Source organism: Heterocephalus glaber, unplaced genomic scaffold (assembly GCF_053883595.1).
Source record: "Heterocephalus glaber isolate CG9 unplaced genomic scaffold, H.glaber_assembly_v1.0 deba00001481, whole genome shotgun sequence".
Classification (NCBI taxonomy): domain Eukaryota; kingdom Metazoa; phylum Chordata; class Mammalia; order Rodentia; family Bathyergidae; genus Heterocephalus; species Heterocephalus glaber.
Genome location: NW_028258317.1, coordinates 11060054 through 11086248, shown reverse-complemented (window position 1 = coordinate 11086248; position 26195 = coordinate 11060054). Strand labels below are relative to the sequence as shown.

The 26195-nt window shown below is 41.3% G+C and overlaps 1 protein-coding gene, 1 long non-coding RNA gene and 1 pseudogene across 6 annotated transcripts in view; 1 reads left to right on the top strand and 2 right to left on the bottom strand.

Annotated features, from left to right (window-relative positions):
• LOC101707685 (succinate dehydrogenase [ubiquinone] iron-sulfur subunit, mitochondrial-like) overlaps window positions 1-10662 on the bottom strand; it is a 35774-nt pseudogene extending 25112 nt beyond the window's left edge.
• The window catches only part of LOC101710773 (myb/SANT-like DNA-binding domain-containing protein 3), a 127656-nt gene continuing 111996 nt past the window's right edge, over window positions 10536-26195 (top strand). Inside the window, exons 1-4 of one of the 5 annotated variants that reach the window (XM_087183610.1) lie at window positions 11190-11293; window positions 13359-14117; window positions 16933-17012; window positions 22905-23355. In XM_087183610.1, coding sequence (XP_087039736.1) covers window positions 22938-23355 — 418 coding nt within the window. In that variant the 5' untranslated portion in view covers window positions 11190-11293; window positions 13359-14117; window positions 16933-17012; window positions 22905-22937. Of the gene's footprint in view, window positions 10895-11143; window positions 11294-13358; window positions 14118-16932; window positions 17013-22904; window positions 23356-26195 lie in introns of those variants that run through there. The other 4 variants (XM_087183608.1, XM_021244515.2, XM_013065721.3 and 1 more) reach the window with 4 other exon arrangements.
• LOC110345788 (uncharacterized) overlaps window positions 21956-26195 on the bottom strand; it is a 32530-nt gene continuing 28290 nt past the window's right edge. The window contains exons 4-5 of the long non-coding RNA XR_002389391.2: window positions 24215-24298; window positions 21956-22594 (exon numbers count right to left, since the gene is read on the bottom strand). This is a non-coding gene — a long non-coding RNA (uncharacterized LOC110345788). The remainder of the gene's footprint in view (window positions 22595-24214; window positions 24299-26195) is intronic.

The window sequence follows — 26195 nt, the reverse complement described above, 5'->3', positions numbered from 1 at the left end:
AAAACCCAAAGTATGCCATTCTCATTATATCATCTGAAGGGTGAAGACTATCACATGACTTATCACTAAAGAAATTAACACTGATTACCTGACTGGAGTATTATTTGACAAATACCTGAGGTAGCATTTCTCCTCTGTAAGGGTACTTTTCTTTTTCCCCTTTTCCATACTGTACCCTTTAAGAAAAGTCACTATTGGGCCCTGGGGATTTAGCTCAGTGGTTCTGCCGCCTGCCTCGTAAGCATAAGGAGCCAAGTTTGATCCCCGGTACCAAAAAAAAGAAAGAAAAGTTCCTATTCAGTCCATACTTAAAGAGTGAGGAGTTATGCTCTATCTTTATAAATTATTAGAAATTCTTCTCCATGGACAATTTTACTTTCCCCTATTTATTTATTTAATCATTTATTTATATCATTATTCAGTCATGGTCATTTATTTTACAGTTTAGTCTAGAATTCATTCAATAATACTTTATTTTATTGCTCAAATTATTCTAGCCTTGGGTGTTAGGAATGGTTTAAATTGACTTCTGTGTCCCTTCAAAACTTCTTAGTATCTTTTTTTTTTTTTTGTACTGGGGATCGAACTCAGGACCTTGCGCTTTCGAGGCAGGCAGCGGAACCACTGAGCTAAATCTCTAGCCAAAACATCTTAGATGTAGAGAATTTGCCTAGTAGGCATGAGGCCCTGGGTTCAATCTGCAGTAATGCCAAACAAAATAAAACTACAACAAAAACTTCATAGTGTGGCAATATAAAATGCTCCAGGCTCATTTTGTATGTTTTCTACCCCAGTTCTACAATCCATCATTTCTTCAAGGAATCCTGGTTCCTTTTATTGGAGAATGGGGTCAGAAAACAAGATTAGGTATTATGTATGTATAAGTCAATTTTTATATAAATTTCTCAATCCTATCTTATATGGTTTTGCTTTTTGTATCTTACATAAGAAAGTATTGCCTTTTCTGATGTCAGACAATTTCTGTATTTTACTTTAACACTCATATAATTTCTTTATATTTACCTTAAAATCCATCTGGAATAATTCTTTTATATGATGCAGATGAGGCATTTGTTTCTTTGTAAATAGACAGTTATTCTCAACTCCATTTGTAGACTAATTCTTTCCTCTATGGTTTTAACATATGATAATTTTACTTGTCCAAGAGTTTGTTCTTTTTTATTGTTTGGATTTAATTGTCTATTCTTGTATAGCAACATGCAGATTTAATTTCTATAAATTTATTGAATATTTTATCTGGTAGGGCTAATGTCACATTGAACCTTTTGCAAAAGTATTACCACTATTCTTGAATTTTGCAGATGAATTTTAAAATCAACTTGTCAAATTCAATAAAAAATACTTTTGAGACTTTGATTGACACATACTGGACCACCTCCTTCTTATTCTAATTTAATAGCACTGGTTCTCAATTTAACATGCAAAAGAATTAATATAGAGACTTTATTAAGATGAACTTCCATGGGCCCAGCCTCAAAGATTCTGTTTGTGGCAGGATCCATGACATTAATCTCCATTTCCATCAAGTTCAGGGTGATACTGATGGAACAGAATCATCATTTGAGAAACACTGCTCTATAGGACCCTCTTGCTTGGCAAACTCATCCATTCCCAGTGGCTCTGAGGATTTGAGGGTTAAATGTGGAGTGTATGTAAAGTACCTGAACAGAATCTGGCATATGGAGAATACACAATAAATTCTAGTAATTTTTCTTAACCAGCCAATCAGAAGGATTTTTGTTACCAAGGGGTCTCTCTGAGAGCTAACACTTGTGCAGAACTCTTGAGGAGTGACTGTGGAATAGTAAAAGTGAGCAGCAATTGAAAAGTTAGCTGGCATTCTTAGTCACTTTCCTCAGTACTGGGACAAAGTACCAAACACACCCAATTTAAAGGAGGAGAAGTTAACTGAGACGCCTGCTTTTTAGAGGTTTCAGTCCAAAGTTGGCCAACTCCAAGGCAGAAATCGTGTGACATAAGGGCATAGTGGAGGAAAACTCATGTCATGGTGCCCAGGAAGCAGAGAGCAAAGGGAGGGCCAAGGAGGAAGATAAAACCTTCCAGGTCACACTCACAGTGACTACCTCTTCTAATCAAGCCATCTGCTAACAGCACATTCAGCTATAGATTCATCAGTGGATTAATCCATTGATGAGTATAGTGCCCCCATGATCTAATCACCTTCTGAAAGCCCAACTTCTGAACACATGAGGCTTTTGAGGGATATTCCAGATCTAAGCCATAATCCTCCTGAATATGAAATTGGGAGCTCCACACTTCTGTGTGACAGTCCCCAATGAAGAAACTCTAGCAAAATGTGTTTCCTTTCTAATCAAAGAAGAAATATGAAGCATAAATCCATGAAAAGAAGACATAAATTCTTTTCTATGGAAATTTTCTATTTTAAATTTAATTTATTAATATTTCCTTCATTTTGAGTTTTATTTGTGGTCAATATTTCTAGCAAGTTCTATTTTCCCAGGCCAGAGTTAGGAGATCTGACATTTACCAATGTAGTCCTAGCCACTGTCAATTTTATTTTGTATTATTTTCACCAGAAATATTCATTATGAATTGGATAAAATACTGACATTTATATTTAATTTTTAATTTATGAGAACACTGTAAACAAATCCTTTCAGATTTACAAGAGGAATAACTGTCTTGTCACCTTGCATTGGTGTATTGCTTTCTTACCTTTGTGTGCAGCACTAACTGCTCATATTTGTGGTGGAGTTAAGAGGAATGGATTAGATAAAAAATGTGTTTAGATGAGCATGTGCCCAGGACTAAAGTTTTAGGTTTCAATTTATGGAATCAAAATGACTTGACAAAAATCAAACTAAACCAAAATTAAGCAAACCAAAATCTCACATCAAAGCAATAGAATGCTTTATTACTCCTAAGAAATATTGTAGTTTACTACAGAATTACCCTACTGATTCACCATTGTTCTGCCCCACCTTCCCTTCCCACCTTCCTTTGCTTTTCAATACTAAAGCTTCTGTAAATATGCCTCTTTGTAATCACAGGCAACTATTTTTCTGGAAGAGACACCTATACGTGGAATTACTGAGATAGAAACTTAGTAATGAAAAGATGAGGGTAGTACTGAATAATATTGAAAGAGCCATTAGGTATCTAAGCAAAACTCTTCATTTTTCTGACACTAAACATTTTTCTCAAGGTTTCAGAGCCTTCTAGAGGCAGAGCAGGTCTAGAACTATAGAACAGTTTCAAGTAGCTGTATGAAACATAACAGAGGCTTGTGACAGCATCTTTAGATATTTTAAAGGGATTAGCTCCTGGGCCATTTTGGGAGCTGGTGGAGCAGTCTGTGCAGCCTGCTGTTGCTTTTGAGTCTAGAGTTAAACCTGAAGTCACTATTGGTCAACTAGATTGATAGCTAAGAAGAAAGCCAAAAGGGGTCAAGTTTAAGGACAAACTAGAACTTATGAGGACAAACTAGCCCTCAAGGAACACTGAAACAAGGACACACTGAACTCTCCTGCCTCTCACTAACTCTACCCTTGATGCTGATACTCTCCTCATGACATAGGACTCAGAGAAGCGTAGAGGAGCTGCAGGACTGGATACTGATCCCTGGCAAGCCAGTGGGCCAGAGACAGGATGTGTGAGGTGTCCACTGCCTATTGCCCATGAAAACCTTCAGAGTTTAAAAAACATGTCCCTGCTTCCAACTTTGATACAGAAGGTCTCTTAGGGTCAAGGTTAAGCCAGAACTGCCCAGAAATTGCAATTTTGGGAAACAGTTCTAACTTAGCTAAATTGCAAAGTAGAAAGCTGGCCATTGTGGAGGTTTTTAAATACATCTGTAAATATGTTGCTATGAGGGAAAGACAACCATCATTCATAAGCATTCTTAAGCAGCCGTACGAGGAGAAACTCAGGCCAACATACAGCACCAACTCAACAGCCATGTGTGTGAGCCATCTTAGGAGGTTCTCCAACCCCAGGCAAGACCTCAGGTGATTTTTTCCCCCCAGCTGATATCATTATTGTACCCTTATAAGAGATCTCAAGACAGAGCCATTTAACTAAGCTGCTTCCAACCTATGGATATTGTGAGATATCCATAGTCTCTAAATTTTAGAGTAATTTCCTATATAGCAGTAATTGATATATCTAGGCATCAGTTATTTAAAGTAATCAAGTAATCTAAAAACATATAGTAAAATCTTCAGTTCCCATATATTATCGTATTAGAATATTTTACAGGATTAGAAAATTCCTCAACATCAGATTGAAGGAAAAGTAGAGTGTAGGTATTTGAAATTCATGAGTCCTGGAAATTTTCAGGCAGCCTGTACTTCATACTGGCTCTGTCTCCCACTACTTTCTGACTTGTCAATCTTCTAGGTCACTTTTCATCACTAACCATTGGGCTTTCAGCAGCTCTACCTGTTGCCTCTTTCTCATTCAGTACTCCAAGCTCTTTTCCCCTTATTGCCTCCCTAGACAGCTAGATCCTGTAGGCTGAGATATTTTAGTTCTTTTCAATTCCCATGTATTATAAGAGATATTTGGTTTAGAGGTGGAGGGAGGAGACAGGGAGGGGAAGGGATGGGAAGTAAAATTAATTAAGATGTGTTATGTACATATATCAACTCCCCATGATGAATGTAATCATTATGTACTGCAAACATGGACTAATAAAATTGTTCAATGGGAAAAAAGAAATATTAGGATTCATCTGACATTCTATGAGGATACATCTGCCATTCTGAAGAATGACTACCCTTCTCCAACTTAGGGAAGGGGATGTTGAGATAGAAAATCAACTCTACACATGCACTGGTAAGCTCTTAGGAGACAACATTGTCATTCCCTGAAGATTTCCTAAAAGCTGCCCTTCTGCATGACTGTTGTTTGATGTTGTATTTAAAGAGAAATGTGCGAAGAGACAGATTGCCAATTAGGGATACCTGTATCTTGGTGATGTCAGTACAGATAGAGGACTATCCAGTCCTTCACTGTGTGATGATATCTAGTATTTGTACAGAAACTTCAAATTGATTCACATCTATAAAGTATATTAATCATCACAACAATTCTTGATACAGGTATTCTGCTTTATAAGATCACTCACTATTTTATAGTGACTAAGATTTGTTAGGAAAGTCTCAGTTTCAAAAATGTTGTTGCATTACTTTCATTAGCTGTCAAAATACTTCCAAAGTTCTGTGCTCTCTTCGGCAGCACATATACAAAATATTTCCAAAGTTCTAATATTTTAGCATTTGAATGGGGGTATTTCCCAGGTAGCCTCTACCATCAGAGGGTACATCCCAAATAATTTTTATACTACTTATCCTAGTGTTTGGGTTCCAGAATATCATCATATGAATACAATGATTTCAGTGTGTTCACTCACCCATGCCATCTTCTGATGAAGATCCACTCACAGTCCTTGCTGTGGTGGGTGGTTTTTTTGTATCCTTTCATCCCACAACATTTCTTTGGATCAGAATTGGGTTTCTAATCCAAGGCAATTTGTAGAAACTTATCCAGGCTTGAAATGATGGGCTGGGTCAGAATTTTTTTTGTCTCGGTAAATAGGAACCAGGAGGCAAGAAGGAGTCTTCTGCACTAACCCTGGCCGGAGGTGTCTGCTCTAACCAAGTTCAAGATGACTAAGCAGAATGGGCAAGCTAGAAGATAGAGGAGAATCAAGAAAATATGCAGAGACAGAGGTGTAACATGACAGAAAGGAGAGAAACAAAGAAAACCAAAGAGGTAGAGACAGAAAAATACATTGAACTATAATGAGAGAGATAGAAATTGGTTCCCCATAGCTTTGAGGTCAATCTTGCTCAAGTTGAATTTCTGCCTTCCAATTCACCTGAGGTTCAATAAACATCTTTCTCCTTTAGCAAGTTTGCATGAGCCTCTGTTCCTTGCAAGGGGAGCCAGATGAAAATAGTCTCCACTATCCTTTTTCTCTGTTCTTCTTTTATAGTATTGGGGATTGAACCCAGGGGTGCTCTACTATTGAGCTACATCCTCACCAGACTCCACCCCCTTTTTAAAATTTAGAGGTAGCCAGGCAGGGTTTTGCTAAGTTGCCCCACAGGACTAAAACTTGAGATCCCCCGCCTTGGCCTCCCTAAGTGCTGGGCTTATAGGCATGGACCACCATACATGGCTCCAATATGTTTGTTTGTTTGTTTGTTTGTTTGTTTCTTTGTTTGTTTTTGCAATACAAAGGACTGAACCCGGGGCCTTCACATACTCAGGTGTTTTTTGTTTTGTTGTGTTTTGTTAATTTTGAGACAAGATTTTACTAAGTCACTATTGTGGCTTGTGTCTAGATGTCCCCCCAAAGCCTCATGCAGTCATAGGTGGGGCTTTTCAGAGGTGGCTGGATCTAGTGTGTGAGACTCTGGGATTGATTCATGGTGCAATGCTAGGATTAAGGGCACAAGGATTAAGGGTGTGAGTGCTACACACCCATTGGGACAAAAAGAGGCTTGTCACTAGTCACTTGCTTTCTTCTGCTGTCTTCTGCCTGCCATGCACTGTTTCTCCTCTGTGATGTCCCTCTGCCATGCCACCTGTCTTGGAGCCAGCTGACTATGAACTGAAACCTCTACCAACTGTGAGCTAAATAAACCTTTCCTCCATTAACTTTGGGTGTTTTATCCTAGCAATGAGAAAAGTAACTAAGACAGTTACTAAGTTGCCCAGGCTGCATTTCTCTATTTACTAGTAAGGACAACATTTCATAAGTTTAGTGATCATTTGAATTTCTTTTTCAAGTCAATTTTTTGGGTTAGCTTTTGGGTGCATGAGGGGTGTGTGTGTGTGTGTGTGTGTGTGTGTGTGTGTGTGTGTGTATTTGTTTTGTTGTTGTTGTTGCTTTTTGGGTAGTATTGAGGATTAAACCCAAGGCCCTTGCATTGAGCTACATCCCTAGCCCTTTTAAAATTTTTTATTTTGAGACAGGTTCTTGCTAAATCACTAAGTTGCCCAGGCTGGGCTCAAATTTATGATCCTCCTGGGATTACAGGTGTGCACCACCACTTTTTTTTTTTTTTTTGGTACCAGGATCAAACTTGGGCCCTTAGGCTTGCAAGGGAGGCAGTGGAACCACTGAGCTAAATTCCTGGCCCCACCACCTCTTAATCCGATATCCATTCTTAATTAGACTTGGAGGGGAAGATTAGATTTGGACAAACAAAATGGCAACAGACAGATAAACTAAATGTCAATGTATTGATTTGCAAAGAGAATTACAGTTTCTCAGAACTCTGGAGTATTCAGGTTGGATGCTCAGCACATTTTGTTTCCCTTTAAAAACAACTTCTGGGCTGGGGATTTAGCTCAGTAGTTCCAGTGCCTGCCTCGCAAGCGCAAGGTCCCGAGTTTGATCCCCAGTACCAAAAAAACAAAAACAACTTTTGCTGGGAATATTGCTCAGTGACTCCTTGCCTGCCTTGCAAGTGCAAGGTCCTGAGTTCAAGTCCCCATACCAGACCCCCCCCCAAAAAAAACCAAAACCAACCTTCTGTGGAAATACTTGCTATGTCAAAACTGTTTCATGAGCACTGTGATATATTTTGGATCAAAAATGTCCTCTGAAAGACCCATGTGTTTAGAGGTGGAGCTTTTGGAAGATGATTAGATCATAAGGGTGCTAACCTAATCAATGGATTCATCAATGAGTCCATAGTTATATGCTGTCTGGAAGTGGTCCTGGTTGGAGGAAGTAGATTACTAAGGGCATAATCCGAAAGGGTATATTCTTGCCTTTGGTCTCTTCCCCTTTCTTTGGCTCTTCCTTGTTCTCTCTGCTTCCTGGCTGCCACAGGTTGAGCAGTTTTCCTCCACCATATGCTTCTACCATGATGTTCCTGCATTGCAGCCAGCTGATTATGGAAATCATAAGGCAAAATAAACCTTGGAAACCTTGGAATCATAAGGCAAAATAAATGTTTTTTCCTTTAAGCTGTGTATGTCAGAAATTTTGTCCCAGCAACAAAAATCTCATGACCACAGCCTGGATCCAAGCAAATGGGAGGCCATATGCAGAGCTATTCTCAACAAGCTACAGTATTGGAATGTCATGCACCACTCTTCTCCTTTATGAGAATGTATCTCCTAGGGGATCCTCATGTTCTTAGGGAAGGGACAAGTCACATGGAAAGGTTCTTTCTCCATGGGTTTCTTTTATTAAACTCTGTATACCCTGCCCTTCTGTTAAAACTTTCTTTCCTTAGAGAAGTTTTAATAGCTTGTTTTTGATAAAATGTAATCACTCACTTATTGAATATTTTCTATTAACTAGCACTGTACTAAGCTTTTTATATATAGCATCTCAGTGAATCCTCACATAACTCTATTCTATTAAGTAGGAATCATTACTCTACAGGTAAGATTCAGACAAATTAAAAATTTTGTCCAAGGTAACTTGCCATCCTAAGAGAACAAGGAATGATCTGGAAGGGTAGCAACCATATTGCAGGTACTTATGCTGACCACATTCATTTTGAAGATAGCCTACTCTCCTGATTCGAGGAGGAGAAACATGATTAAACAAGAGTTTTTCATATCTTCTTTTATGCATGTGGATCATGTCAATCATCAGTATTTTAAATCAATGACACTGATCATTTATTGAATTCAAGACTTGGTGCTTTCATCTACCTTGCCATGTAAGCATTGTTATTCCCCTTAGAACGAGAGAAAAAAGTTAAGAAGGTTAACTTAGTTCCTGAAGAAATAAGAAGTACGGAAGAGGATTCAGACCTAGGTCTGTTTGTTAAATCTAGTGCTTTCCTCCCACTGTACCACCTATCAATCAAATTTCCAATCTGAATTGATCTTCCAATTTCACACTCCAACAGTTTTCCCCTGACTATATTTTCATCGAAGAAGGAAATGTTCACCAACTTCTAATGTGGCACTAAGTGGAAACTTAAGTGGATATTGTGTGCAGCCTTGGCTTCCAAGGTGGTGAGTGTCATTAAGTTTGCCAGTGGCAACTCCTTCCACATGGTCTTAGATGGTCTTAGTTATCTGGGGAATTTCAAAGCCTCTTGTACACCAGACAAGTTACTGTTAAAATTATGAACATGGAGCAGTATAGCTCTTAGTTTTGTGTCATTGTTTTTACTGATGCTTCAGCTCCCAGAGAGTGTTTGGGTGATTCTTTGTCTTGTAATCAAAGAACTGGATCAGACTCTGTATAAGGGCTGTGAGTGGTGGGAGCTGGAGGGCAGGCAATACAATTAGGGAGGCTGATGCAGCAAATTCCAAGTCTTTTCTGGGTAATTCAGTGAGGGAACATGTCTCAGAATAAAAAGTGCCTGTGGATATAGCTCAGTGGTAGAGCATCTTTGGGTTCAGTTCCCAGTATGGAGAGTGGGGGAGTCCAAGGGAGCTGGGGTTGGTGGTACACCTGTAATCCCAGGATTTGGGAGGCTGTATACCAAGACACTGTCTTAAAAAACAAAATAAAAGGGCTGGGGATTTAGCTCAGTGGTTTCGCCACCTTCTGCGCAAGCACAAGGACCCGAGTTCGATCCCCAGCACCAAAAAACAAAAAAAACCAAACCCAAAATAAAACAAAAATTTAAATGCAGGAAATAAAAATACTGAAAATAGCAAGTGTTGGCATGGTTGTAGAAAATCTGGAATTTTTATACATTGCTGGTGAATGTAAAATGATTTTTTTCCTTTTTTTTTTTTTTTTTGCGGCACCTGGGATCCAACTCAGGACCTTGCGTGGGAGACAGGCACAGCACCACTGAACTAAATCCCCGGCCCTAAAATGATTAAGTGCTATGGAAAACTTTTTGGTGGTTCCTCAAAAAGCTAAATATATGACTATATTACCATTTAATCAAGCAATTCCACTACTAGGTATGTACCCAAAAGAATTAGAAACAGGTATTTAGTCAAATATATGTACATGTTTGTTTAAATTAGAATTCTACACAATAGCCACAAGGTGGAAATAACGCGAGCATCCATCAACGGATGAAGAGATAAGTATACTGTAGTAAGTACATACAGTGGTATCTTACTCAGCCATGAAAAGCAATGAGGTACTTACCTGTGTTACAACATGGATGAACCTTAAATACATTAGAAGCCAGACACAAAGGGCCACACATTGTATATTCCGTTTACATGAAATATCCAGAAAAGATAAATGTATAGAGACAGGAAATAGATTAGTGTTTGTCAGGGGGTGAGGGAAGGAAATGTAGGGAGAATGATTGCATAAAGTGGGGCAAAGATTTCCTTTTGGGGTAATGGAAACATTACAGAACTAGACAAAAGATGCTGAACATTATTCATGTAATAAATGCCACTGAATTGTTTAAAATAGTTTTCTGTCTTGTGAATTTCATCTTGTTTAAAAAGAAAAAGTTCAACAGCCTGTTCTTGCCCTACTCTAGTCTTAGAATCTCCCCAATGAATCCAGAGCAAAAGAAACACCCAGCCTCTATCCTTGCGGGAGGGGCGAGTGCTTTGGAAGAGGACGCTCAGGCCGATGACCGTTGGGGCTGCAGTGCATTCACGTAAACATGCGTGAGTTACCACTGAGTCTGCACACGGTGCCCAAGCCAGACCCGGGCCCTCGGGGAGCTCACAACCTAGAAAGAGACGCATCCTGTCAATTTAAACAAAACAAAAGTCGGCGATAAACTCGGCGCGGGGGATTTGCTGTTCCCAGCATCACGGCGTCGCAAAAGAAAGGGGCCCTTGTCAGTCCGGAGGCTTGGCCTGAACTAACTCGTGTCCAGGACCGACTGCCACATCCCTTGTGACAAATGCATTCTTTTGTTGTTGTTCTGGGAGATGAAACAGTTTGTCTGGGCCCTTCAGGAGCTCCTCCGCAAAGGTGGGAAAGGGAACCAAAGCAGCCCGAGGGTGCTGGCCGGGGATGCGGGCTCCGGACTCTGTGCGGACCGGCGCGGGGAGACGGACCACCCGCGCCCCGCCCCAGCCCACCGGGTAGCCCGGCAGTCGCGGCCCGGGGAGGTGGGGACTGCGCGGGGCCGCGCTCCCGAGCTCCTCCTCGCCGACCCACCGGCAGGCGGCGGCGGCCCACAAGGGGGCGGCGGCTCGGGGCTTTGTGGCCGCGGCGCGCGCGGCGGGGCCTGGCCGGCCGGGGGCGCGCCGCTGCCGCCCGGCGCTCCGGAGCCCGCGGCCCCGCCGGCCGCCTTGCCTGAGCGAGGAACCGAGGCCGCAGCGCTCGAGCCTCGCCGGCCCCTCCTGGTCTCCGTGGCCGCCGCTGCAGGTAGGAGGCTGGGCCCGGAGGGCCGCAGAGGGCGGAGGGCGCGGGCTTGCGGGCCCGGTGGCCGCGACCCCCGCGCTGCAGGCCGGGCGCCAGGCGGCCGCCTCTGCGCGCCGCGGCGGGACTCGGTGAGTGGGGCCGGCCTGCTGCTTACAAAGCCCCGGGGCGCGGGCCTCAGGAGACTCTGAGCGGCTCCCGGGGCGAGGGCTGTGGACCCTCGGGCCGAGGAGTCGCTTGGAAGAGTCCAGGTGACCCGCAGTGGCGCGGTCTTCCCATCCCAAGGTCTCTACTGTATGCTGGGCACAGCGCTGGGCGCTTTTCAGTACTTGTCTCCATTAAGACCCCCTGTACGTAAGGGGAGGGGTCCCGCATTGGGAGGATGGAGCAGAGCATCACATCCCTCCCCGACTGACCTTGGGAAAGCTCCTTTACTCCAAGCCTGGGCTGCTGTTTCCGTAATGGGGGTGGGGGGCGGCGAGGGGGCGGTGTGTGAATACCTACCCCAAGTACTATTGTGAAAGATAATGTGTGTATATGATAATAGCTAAAGTGTGAGGACTTTCTATGTAGCAGGCTCTGGGTCTTAAACCCGTGGCATGAATTATTAAATTATCGCACTGGTGCCATGAGACAGCTACTGTAAACTGCATGAAAGAAATCTTTATTTAGGAGTAGGCAATTGAAGAATGTAGTCTCCTTATTCAGATTCTAAAGAATGGATTTTTCTTAGGTATGGTAACATTTAAGAGTAAAATGTTCTTGCATTACTTAGGAAAGTGCTTATAGCATACAAGGATATATTTGTCATACATTTAAAAACAGTAGGCAGGGTAATAGGGCCACACGGTGTGCATTTCAGCATGTCAGAAAAGACCGTGTGTTACCCAGGAAAACGTTCGATGTTAATTCAGAAACAGTTCCTGAGTTAGAGTGAGGACTGCTATGGGAGTTTGGGGCCAGAAAGAGACAAACAGTAGAGAGGAAAGATTCCGAAGCCCTGGAGGAAGATGCAGAGGAAAGGAGCAGCGTCCACCCTCCCTCTCTCAGCAGCATTCTGGACCAGGATTCTAGCCTCCCTTAGAGATCAGAGGAGGCTGGGAGGGCTGCCTAGGAAGGGTGATCACAGGTTGTCCCTTCTTCCTTGCAAGCTAAGACAAAAGTATCCACATGTAATGCCAGTCCCATAACTAGGCCTCCTAAAGTGTCACTCTCCCCTCTCATGAGTCTTCGGTTCTTAAAATGTGTTTCCAGGAGATAGGGATGCTTACCAACCCACCCTAAAGGTTGGCAAGACACTTAAAATACCAAGCCCTAGCTGATGTAATGAAAGAGAATATTTGGGACTCCATTCACTTGTTGGAGAAGCGGTGGGGAGGAAGGTGTTCTGGGTTTCAATTTGGATTGGAGAGTACTGGAAGGCTTTGGTCCCTGAGAAAGGAAGAGGAAAGTAGACAAGGCCTAGCAGTGGTGATAAACTGATGGCACACGTGTTACTGTGTTTTTAAGACAAAAGATGTTAATATATGAGGTTTTTTTTACTAATCTAAAACCTCAGAATTCAGGTTTAATTGCAGTATTGGCACTTTGTGATAAATAAATGAATTTTGGGTTGCATTTTGGCACTTGGTCTCCAAAAGATTGGCCAGCACTGGCCTAGGCATTGCACTGGGGGAACAGCACTGAGAAGAGGAGCTGGCAACTTCAGCACACCTGCAGAATATCTGGCTGACTTCAGTTCCCAGCCGCTAAGAAGGAACCTGCCCTCTTCCAATTTTTTTGCTAAATGTTGTAGAAGGGAAGGTCAGGGGCAAGACTGGGACACAGCTACCTAGGGAAGGGTGTGTTTTCTTTTGTTTTGTTTTTAACCAGGTCTTGAAGAAGAAGGTATTTAGGTACACCATGGTGGTGAAGGTATCAAATACCATGCTTAGTGGAAAGAACAATTGCTCTGGAGAGACAGATAGCTTGGGGTTTGACTCTGTTTCTATGCAGTTTCTTAGCTTTGTATTTCTTTTCTTTCTTTTTTTGTGTGTGGATAAAATAATTTTTTTTTTCAAATACCTTGCAGGTGCTCAACAAGAACCCTCACTGTTTTCCCTGTCTATGAGGACATTCATTCAACAAATGCTGAGCACCAGTTGTGTGCTGAGTCATATGCTACATTCTGGGGATACGGAGATGAGTCATAAATTATGTATTCCCTTAGGAATTTCCCACTCCACTGGGGGAGACAGACACAAAGAACAAATTAAAAATATATACATATACAGAGTGTTACTGTGCAGGGATATATGATTGGCAGTGGGCTCATAGAAGAGTGGTCAACTCATTCAGTAGATACAGGGCCAGTGTTCCTCTGACAAGTATGAGACCTACATTAGAGTTTATGAATGCCTCATTATATTTTAGCTTGCATTCATTCATTCATTTATTTTTGAGACAGGGTCTTGCTGTATAGTTCAGGCTGGCCTCAAACTCGATCCTCCTGCCTAAGCCTTCAGAGTGCTGGGATTACAGGCCTGCGCCACCATTCCTGGCTCTAGCTTTCCTTTCTTTTACCCCATCTTACTTTTGCCCTGATACTCTCTCTTTGAAAATATCTGTTTACGGTGTGTGCGTAATTTGTAACTTGCTTCATTTTAAAAAGAAGCTGTTATAAATAAAACAGCTTAGGAATTAGTTGAGGAAGGCTTCCGAAAAATTACATGAAAACTGGGCCTAGGATGAAAAATGGGCCCTGGATGGACCTTGGAGTAAAGATTCCAGCCAGAGGGAGGAAGCCCTGTATACACAGACATGAGAATGTGGCAGATTCAAGGGCGCAAAGGTGAGTTTGGTCTGGTTAGGTTGAAAGCTACATGAGAAGGTGTCGGGTTGGGTGGAGAGGTACTGTGATCAGGCCAGATCCACAAAGGCCCTGAAATACATTAAGAGTTTGGACTTGTTATCACTTAGGCAGTGAGGCAGATGTCAGAGGAGCACAGGTGGCACTGCAGCATGATAACTGTGTGTAGGAAGATCCCTCGCCTGGTGGTGTGGAAGATGTGCTGGACGTTTGGGAGATCGTTTTAGAGATTAGGGTCTGGCCTCGGATATGAAGAGTGAGAATAGAAAGGGAGAGAAGAAATATGGAGGTAAAATTTGCAATATGTCTTTTTTACTAGTTGCGCATGTTGAAGAACGTGCTGAGGATTCTGCTTTGGGGAGTCAAGTTGATTGGCTTAAATCATCAGTCATCAGGAGACTTGGAAGTGAGGGAATCGTTAGTTTTTGGGTGTGGAGATCGGAAGTTTCTGAGGTGCCCATTTTGGACAGCTAGGCAGAGGTCATTGGTGGATAACTGGTAATGTGTTTGATGCTTAGGAGTGAGGATGGGGCCAGGGAGAGAGGTTCTTCCTGACACTTTCATTTTTTTTTTTTAAACAAACACTTACTGAGCATGTATTGTATGCAAAAGATACACAGAAAGTGTAGTTCCAAGCCTCTGTTAGGGAGATCCTTGAGGATGTGGATGGACTGCAGTGATGAGTACTTCTGAGTGCTGCTGTACTGGGTAAATACTCAGGATCCCCGGATGGAGCAGATCTGAGAGCTGATGTTGTAGCTGAAGTGGTGGGAGTGGAGGAGAAAGTCCTTGGTAAGAGAGGCAACTGCAGTGAGAACACCTACTGAAGGGCACTGTCTGCTTTTCAGAAGTGCTTTCTTTGGAGGATGCTTTACTATTCAAAGGCGTTTCAAGGGAGCTATTGGGAGGGGGATGGTTTAAGATGGAGCTGGGGGCAGGGAGAGGAAGGAGGGGTTAGGACTTTAGGAACCCTCATCAGGTTTATAGAGGGCACCATGAAGGTAGGAGGACAGGAGTGGGAGACGGGGCCCTTACCTGAAACACAAGCTGATTCTGTTCACAGTCACACTCAGACACAGATGGTAGAAATAAACACTTGAGTTACATGGCCTGTGGAGTGGGTGGGGAAGTGGAAGGGGAGGGAATACATTAGAGGAAGCAAGTTCAGCCTTAGGTTGAAGACTGGAAAGCTTTCTAGAAGGAAAGAAGGAAGGTGGAGGAGCAGAGAGAACATCAGGCAGTGGCCACTGAGGCAGGCAGGACTGAGCACATGAGGACAAAATGAGACCCTAAAGTCCCCACAGTTGTAGTGAGGCTCTTGAAAAATTGGCATTTTTATTTCCTTTGGATCTTGATGGTATTTACAAGAAACTGGAAAACATTTTTATGACAAATCTCTTATAAAAAGAGAAATTGTAGATCATAGATAACCTGTCTATAATTAGTAAAAAAAAAAAAAAAAAAAAGAAAAAAAAGCAAATGTCAAGTAGGTGGGTTTCAACACACTGCACAAATGTTTGTCAAATGCCTACTACTGGAAAGCAGGTACTCTTCAAGGGACCATGGAGAACAGTTCAGACCACCTGCCTCAGCCATTTCTTCTGGAATTCCTTAACATACTAAACCCATGCATGGGCTTTAAGGCATAAAGTGCTGAGATAATGCCATTCTATTGCAATGTTCTCTTTCATTGGCCAGTAGCTCCACTGGCCTCATAAGTAATAAGAAAGTATCATCTACACATCTTTGGCAGTGAACTGTGAAAACTAGGTTGAAGAAAAACCAGTGCTACCAGTAGAGCTAATATGGATTGCCAGCACCCACTTTAGCTATAATTTAGAGATGAGGAATTGACAGCTGGGAAGAAAGATGTCGAAAAATGACTGACAGAGTGGAAAGCAATTTTCTTCACGTTTTCAGATGGTATGTCAGATTTCTCTTGCTATAACAAACAGCCAATATAATCAACTTATAAAGGGAGATGGTTTATTTTGGCTCACAGTTTTGGTGTTTTTAGTCCAAGATACATTGACCCTAGTGCTGTGGGGCTTTGGCACATCATGACAAGATCACATGGCACAGCAAAACCATTCACCTCATGGCCAGGAAATGAAAGAAGAGAGGAAAAGGAAGGGGCCGGGGTCCCACCATCCCCTTCAAGGACATGCCCCCTAAGGACCTATAGATCTTCCTCTAGGCTCCACCTCTTAAAGCATTCCACCACATCCCAATAGTACCAAGCTGGAGACCGAGCTTCTGACAAACAGGCCTTTGGGAGACACTCAAGATCCAAACCAAGGCCGATGAGATTGTGGGGAAGGCTTGAGGAGACCTAGCAAAAAGGACATCTTAATGGTGAGAGATGTGGGGAAAGGGCTTGAGAGCAAACCACAAAGCTTTGATTTGAGCCGAGGGCCTTCAGAAATCCCTATTTTTCTCTGAGCCTCAGTTTCTTCATCTGTAAAGTAAGAGGGCTAAACTGAGGTCCTTTTTTAAAGTTTTGAAATGTTAGGATCTAGACTGCTTCAAAAAAAAAAAGGTTACTTACAAAACAAAAGAAAACAAAACAAGTGTCAGGTGTGGTGTGGTGGTGCATGCGTAATCCCAGCACTTGGGAGCCTGAGGCAGGAAGATCACCATGAGTTCAAGGCCAGCCTGGGCTACATAGTGAAACCCTGTCTCAAAAAACAGAACAAAACTAAGAACAACAACAACAACAACAAAAGGTTACTTATGATACATTGAGTAAGGAGACAGAGTAGGGACAGAAAATAGGAAACATCCATTATCTTTTTAGAACAAACTGATCACCTATAACTTGTTGGAAGTCTTTGTGATCTCCTTGAGGAATGCCATTCTCTCTGATACCTGCACAGAGTGAGTATACTATTTGTATGTATCTCGCTGCCTCTGCTTTTACTTTATCCCTTACGCTAGAGTGGACACACACGAATTGGTCATTTCTTCCTATTAAATAGCCCTTGGTATATACTTCCTCCTCTCTGTTCATTTTCCATGCAGAGTCCAGGCCCTTTTCGTTTTTGTATCTTCCACAAATTTTAGAGCAGTGCTCAGCCTTTGACAGGAGTTCATTCCACATTTGTTGATTGTGTGTAGATGACATAAAAGGCCAGTTATATATTTGAGCATACATTGTATACAAACCACTATTTACTTTTAGCAGTTTGATACTGGTAGGAGTTGGGGGAAAAGAACTACAATTCATAGAAACTCTTAACTTGTACTCTTTTTCCCTCAAATTGCAGAACTGTGGTGCTTAGTTGATAAGCTAGTTTGGGGGGTATTAACACTGTTTTATAGATGAACCATGGAGGTTAACTGACTCGTGTAAAGTTACACATCCATGTGAGTGCTGAAGTCAGGATTTGAGCCCGGGCTTCCTATATCCGGTGTCTGGGTTCATTTCACTTTGTGAGCTCCAGGTCATTAATGTCCTGACGTCCTGTCTGAGGTCTCTGTGCTACAGTCTCTTCAGCTATGACAGGGATTCTGAGCATTGACTTCAAAGCACTTCTTTTTCCACAAAACGCAGTAAAAGCAAAATCTTTGCCAAGATTTTCTAGTCTATTGAAACTTTAAGACTTAGTTTCACCCTTGGTGGATTTAAAAACCATTAGATAGTATATTAGTCTTCTCAGGCTGCCATAACAAAATACCACAGACTGGGGTATTGTATTTCTCATAGTTTTAGAGGTGGAGAAGTCTAAGATCAAGATGCTGCCAAAGTAGGTTTCATTCTGAGCCTTCCTCTGGCCTAAAAGTGATTGCCATCTCACCGTGTACTCACGTGGCCTCTTTGTGGAGGAGAGAGGTACAACACATGCTCTCTGATGTGTCTTCGTACAGGGGCACAAATCCCATTGGACAATGGTCTCCTAATTATAACCTCATTTAACCTTAATTATCGCCTTCCATGCCCAGTCCCCAGATACAGCCACACCGGGGATTAGGGCTTCAACATTGGAATTTTGGGATCACACAAAAAAATAATAAACAGCTGTATTTTTGTTTTAAGGTGGAATATCAAACATACCTATTATAATCAGTTAGTGTTTTGGAAACTGTCCTAGTCATTTCCTCTCTGTTCTGGATATTAGAATTGTGCTCTTTTATTTAGACCTGTCTGTGGGTCTTTGTCAAACCTAAGGGAGAACTTTCGTTGTATTTGGATCTTGCCATTTTATTGACCGTTTTTACTTTAATGCAGCTTTTGGTGTATTGTTTTGTCACGTATGATCTTCTGCACATACTATACAGTTTTATGCCTAAATAAACATGTTTGTGTTACCAAGAGCCCACTTTGTGAGGGTCACTGGGCTGCTTGTTGGACCACAACCATGCCTAAGAACCGGTAGCACTGTGTCTAGCAGATCTGCAAGTACAAAAGGTGGTCATTGCCGAGCAGATTTGGGAGCAGGGACAGCCAGTCCATCTCTGTTAAAAGCTGATGCAGCAAGGAAGGCCGTTATGTTGTGATTTAAAAACAATTATGGACATTGCTGAATAGTTCTGAGGTAGAATATGCTTTCTAGCTTCAAAGTTTCCATTAATAAGTTTTGCTGGGGGAGAGCTCGTACTTTGGGAAGTGTTTATGTACTAAGGACAGTCAGATGCTCAAGCAAAATGCTAGCATTCCCCTGGGGTATGGAGCATTTTAAAGCTCTATATGGTCTCTGCAGTTACTTTCCAGATGTACATTTCTGTCAGATCACCAGCAGAAATTATTTCAGAACTCTGGTCAGACTATATGAGGTATACCTCGTAAGGGCCTGAGGGTGTTAGGTTTGAAAGAGGTGGGAAATGATAGAGGCTAGGGGTTGAGCCAGTGGGGAGGGGAAGAGAGGGAAGAGCACAGCTCGCCTAAATTGCCTTACCCTTGGATCTCTGCCAACTGACAGCCATATTGCTAATTAATTGACACAATTTGATAAGGGGAGTAGAGGCTGTCACTAGGTCTGAAATAAGAGAACTAAGCAGGACAGAGGAGCATGGGCCTTGTCAGTCTTGGGTTTGAATCCTATTTCTGCCACTTAATATTGGCATGAGCAAGTTATTGAGCCTCAGTTTTCTTTTTTCTTTTCATTCATTTATCTATTTACTTGCAGTGCTGGGGACTGTACCCAGCCCTCACACATACTAAGCAAGTGCTTTACCATTGGGCTCCCCCCTATCCCCTGAGCCTCAGTTTTCTTATCTGGGAAATGGGAATGATAATTGGTTAGTACAGATAAACTACCTACTTCATGAGGTTGTTGGGAATCCACAGGGAACGTCTGGCTTATACTAGAATCCCTTTATAGCACTGTAGAGCACAACCACATGGCCCAGGGAGGCCTGCTGTTCTACAAAATTAAGCAAAGTAAATTAGTAACTGAGGATTTACTTAGCTAGTGATTAAACAACAGTTTAGTTAATAGGCTATTAATGGTCCCCAGGTGTTGGTAATTCTGAGTATTTGCTTTTGAAAGCAGTTGTGTAATTCCTGCTGGTACCTGATTTTTTTTTTAACAGAAAATATTGAAGTGTAACAAATGATGTTCTCAGGGCTATTTTTGAGAGGATTAAATGATATCATGCATATAAGGCATTTGGTATAGTGTCTAACCCACAACAAAAGCTCTACAAAAGTTATCTGCTAAGGCTGGGGATTTAGCTCAGTGGTTCCAGGGCCTGCCTCACAAGCGCAAGGTCCCGAGTTCGATCCCAGTACCAAAAAAAAAAAAAAAAAAAAAAAAAAAAGAAACACACATAAAAAAAGTTATCTGCTATTATGCGCTTACTAGAGGTCAACTGGCTACAGTGGGGCCAAACCTTTGCGAAATTTAGACTCCCCATAAGTCTACCACCACCTTGTGGCTGCTAGTGGTACCGCATAAATTGCAAGGAAGAATTATTAAATTGCTTGGCTTTAATTCCATATATTTACAGTTGCTAAGTATCACAGGGACATGGTTCAGAGTGTAGCTTATTTGCATGAGAGCTGGATCTGTGATCATTAAACAATGAAGTGACATTTTTTCACCTCCATAGTTGCCATAGAACAAAAAAGGTAATGGCAAAAGTAAATGAAGCAGGGAAATAGAAATGCTTATGTGCTGTAAGTGGGACTGTAAGTCAACATAACATTTGTACAAGGACAAGTTGATGATGTCACAGAAGTCTTTGATGTTTTCATGTTTTGTGGCAGCCATTCTGTTTGTAGGCATTTCTCTTGAAGTAATCAAGATTGGAAAAAAGATTTATTTAGAAAGTGTATATATACAAACACACATATGTAATGTATACATAAATAGCATTACATACAATAGAAGAAAATAGGCAGTAATCCCATTTTTATTTGTGGATCAGAGTTCTAATGCTTCTTAGAAGGAGCGGGGGCAGGAGGAAAGTAGACATATTGGCCTCTCCTGGGTAAGAGGAGTTAGGGCGGGGGAATCAGTTCAGAATCTGCTCTGGGAGCTGTGTGATTTAAGAGCATTCGGTGTACCCACTGATTTAGTAATAAAAACTACAAAAAGTAAGTTGGGCACGGACAGATTGGCAGATAGAGATATATAGAACATCCAGAGTGTGCAGAGCATGTGTTAGTAAATTTTATTTTGGGAATCAAGGGTTTATAGGGAATAGAAGTATTGATAAAGGCAAAAATTAATTTTGGACCTTGGGGAAGAGGCTCAGAATGGGTGTCACTGTAGGGATATGAGAGCAACATACTCAAATCAAGGCCTGAAAATTTAGGGGTTCCAGGACACAGCCCCAAAGATAAATGTCCCTTCGTTTAGCTTTGCTTAGAATCTGAGGCCAAACTGCCTTTGACATGTGTTTAACTCTCTTGATCTTTGATTCCTTATATGCCCAGTATGACTGTGGAGAGGGATACCCAGTAGGTGGAAAGCCTGCTCACAATAATACTTCATCCTGACCTTAACTTTTAGGATGAGGTGGTATATTGTGGGAGACCCTGATCAGATTCTGTCACTTATGTAAAGTCTGCACCCCTTCTCTCCCCTCTCCTCCCCTCCCTTCTCTTTCCTTCCTTCCTTCCTTTCTTTTTTGTACTGGAGATTGAACCTAGAGCCTTCACCTTAACTACCTCCCCATCTCTTTTTATTTTGAGACAGGTTCTCACTAACTCACTAAATTGCCAAGGGAGACCTTAAACTTGTGATCCTCCTGCCTCACCCTCCCCGTGTGAAGGTTCTCTGATCTGTCCTGGTCCCCTCCAGCCTGTTCCAGTACAACTATAGTAACCTCTATCCAGGCATTGTGTGAGAATAGTTGACTTGTAACAGTGTGATTTTAAATTATTGTATCAATATATTTAAAAGCCACAGGCTTTTCTCCCTCTAACTTTTTATTATAGAAAATGTCAAACAGGGCCAGGGATTTAGCTCAGTGGTTTTGCCGCCTGCTGTGCAAGCGCAAGGACCTGAGGTTCGATCCCCGGAACCAAAAAAAAAAGAAAAAAAAGAAAGAAAATGTCAAGCATACATAAAAATTAAGAAAATAACTGAAGGAAACCTCATGTACCTATCACCCTTGACAATCAGTTGTCACACTTTTGACTAGCAGGGGTCCTTTCAAGTTGGTTCCTTATTCTTTTGATATGGATTGGCCAATTTTAAACGGCCACCATCTTGATGTTTGCCTGCTACTCTGAAAAAACAGGCTTGGAGAAGAAAAAACAGTCTGCAAATATGTTCACCCTTCCCAGCAAGGGAAGGAACATACAATGGCCACTTTATTGTTCCAATTATTGTTGCTTAGCTACATGTTTGTCATCACATGTTTGAGAGATTAATTTTATAGGAAGCTTCTTGCGACTAGAACATATGGGAAACATACATAGGTTTCATATACTTTAGCAGAATAAGTCTTACTAAGCATCTGGTATGAGAGAGATACTAAATCCCCATTGTAGAGGATGCCAAAGTGACTTAAGGGAGTCACTGATGAATAATTTGTCTCCATCCAAGGGGAGAGCCCTGTAGTTGCTAAGGACACCATATTACTGAGACAAAAAAAAAAATCTGGACTTTCCAAGTCACCATCTTTATGATCTTGGACAATCCATTTCACCTTTCTGACCCTAGTTCCTTCAATCTTGAAGAGGGGAAGTGGACTCATTCTCTAACTGTGCAGGCCCTTTCACTTCAGAAATTACAGAAATTGTTTATACAGGATTGTATGCTTTTAAAAGTGTTCCTCAGACCTGAGGGATCACAGACTCCACTCCTGATTTTAAGATGAATCTGTGGTTGCTCCAGGATATGACCTGGCTAAGACCACAGATACAGTGATGGCAATATCAGATCTTTTGGAGTAATTTCTTTATTTGATTACACAATGACTTTTCTTTCTTCATCTGTGACAAAAACTAGAGAAATCTACTTAGTTCCAAAGCTGCCTGTCATTATGATTTGGAGGAATAATCAGTTCTGTAACAAACAGAAATCAGAATTAAGAAATCAGAGTATCACATAGATGTTCAACTTTTCATTTTTTGCTGTTGTATACCAGGTATTTACAGTATAACAAGTCCAAGGAAAAGTCACTGGAAAATCTAAAACTGCATTCCTAGTAAATTTCTGAATATTTTCCAGTGAATGTTATAATACAATAATAATGAAAAAGAAAGTATTGATCCTCTTTCAAACAAGGGAATCGTATCAGGGATTAAGCTTAAGTGATTTGCTGACATTTTTATTGCTGGAATTGGTAATTCTTTCTTCAAACTTCCTTTTACAGGATAGCTAATCGCCCAAAGAAACACAGTGGAAAATGCAAAACAACGAAATTATAAAACCTGCCAAATACTTCTCAGAATTGGAAAAGAGCATCTTGCTTGCTTTAGTAGAAAAGTATAAATATGTGCTGGAATGTAAGAAAAGTGATGCACGAACTATTGCCCTCAAGCAACGTACCTGGCAAGCACTTGCCCATGAGTACAACTCTCAGCCAAGTGTATCGCTGCGGGATTTCAAACAGCTGAAGAAGTGCTGGGAGAACATCAAGGCTCGGACCAAAAAAATTATGGCCCATGAAAGGAGAGAGAAAGTGAAGCGGAGCGTCAGCCCACTGCTGAGTACCCATGTCCTAGGGAAGGAGAAGATTGCTGGCATGCTGCCTGAGCAGCTCTACTTCCTGCAGAGCCCGCCCGAGGAAGAGCCTGAGTACCACCCTGATGCTGCTGCCCAAGGTACCACTCCTTGTGCCACTTTGCATGTGCTGCTTGGGGACCTGTTTGACATTTTAATTTTAGAATCCTTTATTTTGAGGGAATTCATAAGAAAGAAACTTTCACATCCAACTTGACTTTCCTAATTCAAATTCTGAGGATTAAATAGGACATTGAAGTCATATAGTACACAAAAGTACTTGTTTAGATCCTCAAGCTACCTCTCTTAGAGGCCTTATTGTTACTTAAACATAAGGTAAGAGAAGGAACCACACAGCAGTTATTAATAAGGTACTTCAGTTGCTTGTCTTAACCTATCTCTGAATAGAGAATTTGATGGGGATTTATATGCATTCAATTTTTTGAGAATCTATTATGTGCAAAGCACTAAAATCAGTCACTCAAAAGGCCGTTTAAAAGAATAAACTATTTCAGGCTTAAAAACAAAACCACAGAGATTAATACAGGAAACACCCACTTAGCATTTATCCAGTTTAAAAACAATATTTTGACCTCAAGTTTTGGTCTGTTGCACTCCAAGGACTTTGAGAAATTCTGGGAAAATTTAATTTTAATATACTTTGAAAAGAGCAAAATGTGTCACCCATAATTCTTAGGGAAGGAAAAGACTGTCATAATCAAAGATGTGATAGTTCATCATAGCTTCAAAAGGTTAGTATTAAGGGGCCACTGAAATGTCTCCAGACAAGGGGAGGGTGAAGCTGCATAAATTTCCAATAATTCCTGCCTCTTTTAAGACAGGAAATGTCTGGTTAATATTAACAGTTCATTGCAGTTTGCAGAATGTACATCTGGAAGCAGAGGAAGGTTCGTGGGGAGACCAGAGGATTGGTGCTCCAAGGACCCAGCAATCACTTACCTAGGAAAATCATTCTTGGTTTGCAGGATGGGAAATTCACTTGTTAGTGTCCCCAGAGTAGATTAAGCTCTGAGGGAACGGATCCTGTTAATCAAAAGTCACAAGAAACTGTCTTAAACCAAGAATGTTATCTGTGTAGAGTGAAAAAAGATAATTAGCAAGTGAACCAAATACATGCCCTTGTGATTAGTGCCTTTTTTTTCTCCTATAGGTAAATCATCCTGGGAAGCTAATTTATGATCAGAAGTTTGCATGGTGATCATTTGACCAAAGTTAAGACCAAGGAGTCAGTTGGGTAACCATAGTGGTTAATGTCATAAAGATTTGTCAATATTTTCCTATGCAGGAGCTTCGTGTCTGGTTTCTGATAGGGTTGACCCTTAGCAAACAGTGTTTATGTGGGCAGTGCCTACTCTTATCTCTCCTTGCTGCTTCTGTAGGCCATGAGACCTGCTGCTAAATGACAGTGTCCTTGCTTGGAGAGTTCATAGCTTCAAGTCAGTTATTGGCCATCTTGCTGGTCTCAGAGCAGTTTGGTCTCTGTGAGGCAGTGTAGGGAGTGCTGGGAAAGGTAGAGAGGTGAATTATTAAGGCTGCTTTTCACATTACTTATGTTCCATGCTGCTGAGGAAGATGCTGATGTGAACTGCCATTTCATTTTGTAGACTTGGATTCTGGATTATTGTGGTTTTATTTCTTAGGGTCTTCTTATGGGACATGTTTCTACATTTTCAAAATCTTGGGTAGAATCTAAAAAGTTTATTCCACAATTTTCTTCTTCTTTTTGGAAGAAATTATGTAATTCACTTACATATAAACACAATTTATAAATTTCGAGCAAGAAAGGAATAAATTTGTTTTTTCAGTGCCTTTTCTGTAGCAACATTTGCTAGAGGTTTACTTGTGAAAGAGATTAATTTAAATTGGATGATTGTACATGTGTAATATGGGAGAGATCCCTTTTTACTGATCCTTTCTGAAGGACAGCCAAATGTTGCCTGCTCCTGTTTCCACATCAGATTGGGAGAGCAGTGGAGCTTAGTCAGTTGGGAAGTTCATCCAGGCTATCTGTTAGTACTAGTAGGAAAGGTGTTGGGACTCTTTGTACCCTTTAAAATAGTGTTGAGGTTACATATTTCATTTATTTTGTATTTCAATTTACTTTCAAGAAGGAAAAAACTGGAATTGTCAGTCATCTCTTCTGGGAGTTGGTGAGGAAATGACTGCAAAACCTACTATTGGGTTATGACCTGTGCTCCCTTCGGCAGCACGTATATTATTGGGTTATGACCCTCATTATCTCATGTGTTTTGACATGTGTATCTCTGTTTTACTTTTGTATCTCTCTTTTTTTTTTGGTACTGGGGATTGAACTTGGGTCCTTGCGCTTGCGAGGCAGACAGTGGAACCACTGAGCTAAATCCCCGGCCCTTACTTTTGTATCTCTTAACACTGCACTGTCCAGTACAGTAGCTACAAGTTACATAAGGCTAATAAACATGAAATGTGGGTAGACTAAGCTGACATGTACTCTAATTGTGCTCGCCACGTTTTGAAGATTTGATAACACAAAAAGAAAATAAACCATTAACAATTTTATATTGATTACATGTTTAAATGACAATATTTTAGATATATTGGCTTAAAAATATATTGTGGAAATTAGAGTCACCTATTTCTTTTTTTTTAATGTGACTATAAGAACATATAAAATTATTTATGTAGTTTGTATTCTATTTCTGTTTGGCAGTGATGTTTTAATAACTTACTGGGTGCCTGTTAACAGGATTAGGTGTTTAGAGATTTGTTGGAATTTATTATACAAAGGTTAAAGAGGATGGAGCCTAGTAGTATTCCACTAGAGGCCTCCCTCCAACTATGTTTTGGTGTGAGTTGGTATTGTCTGTGTCATCTGGATCACCATCCCCTGGATATTCCTAGCTTTGTCAGGGATTTTCTTAAAATGCACATCTATATTTGA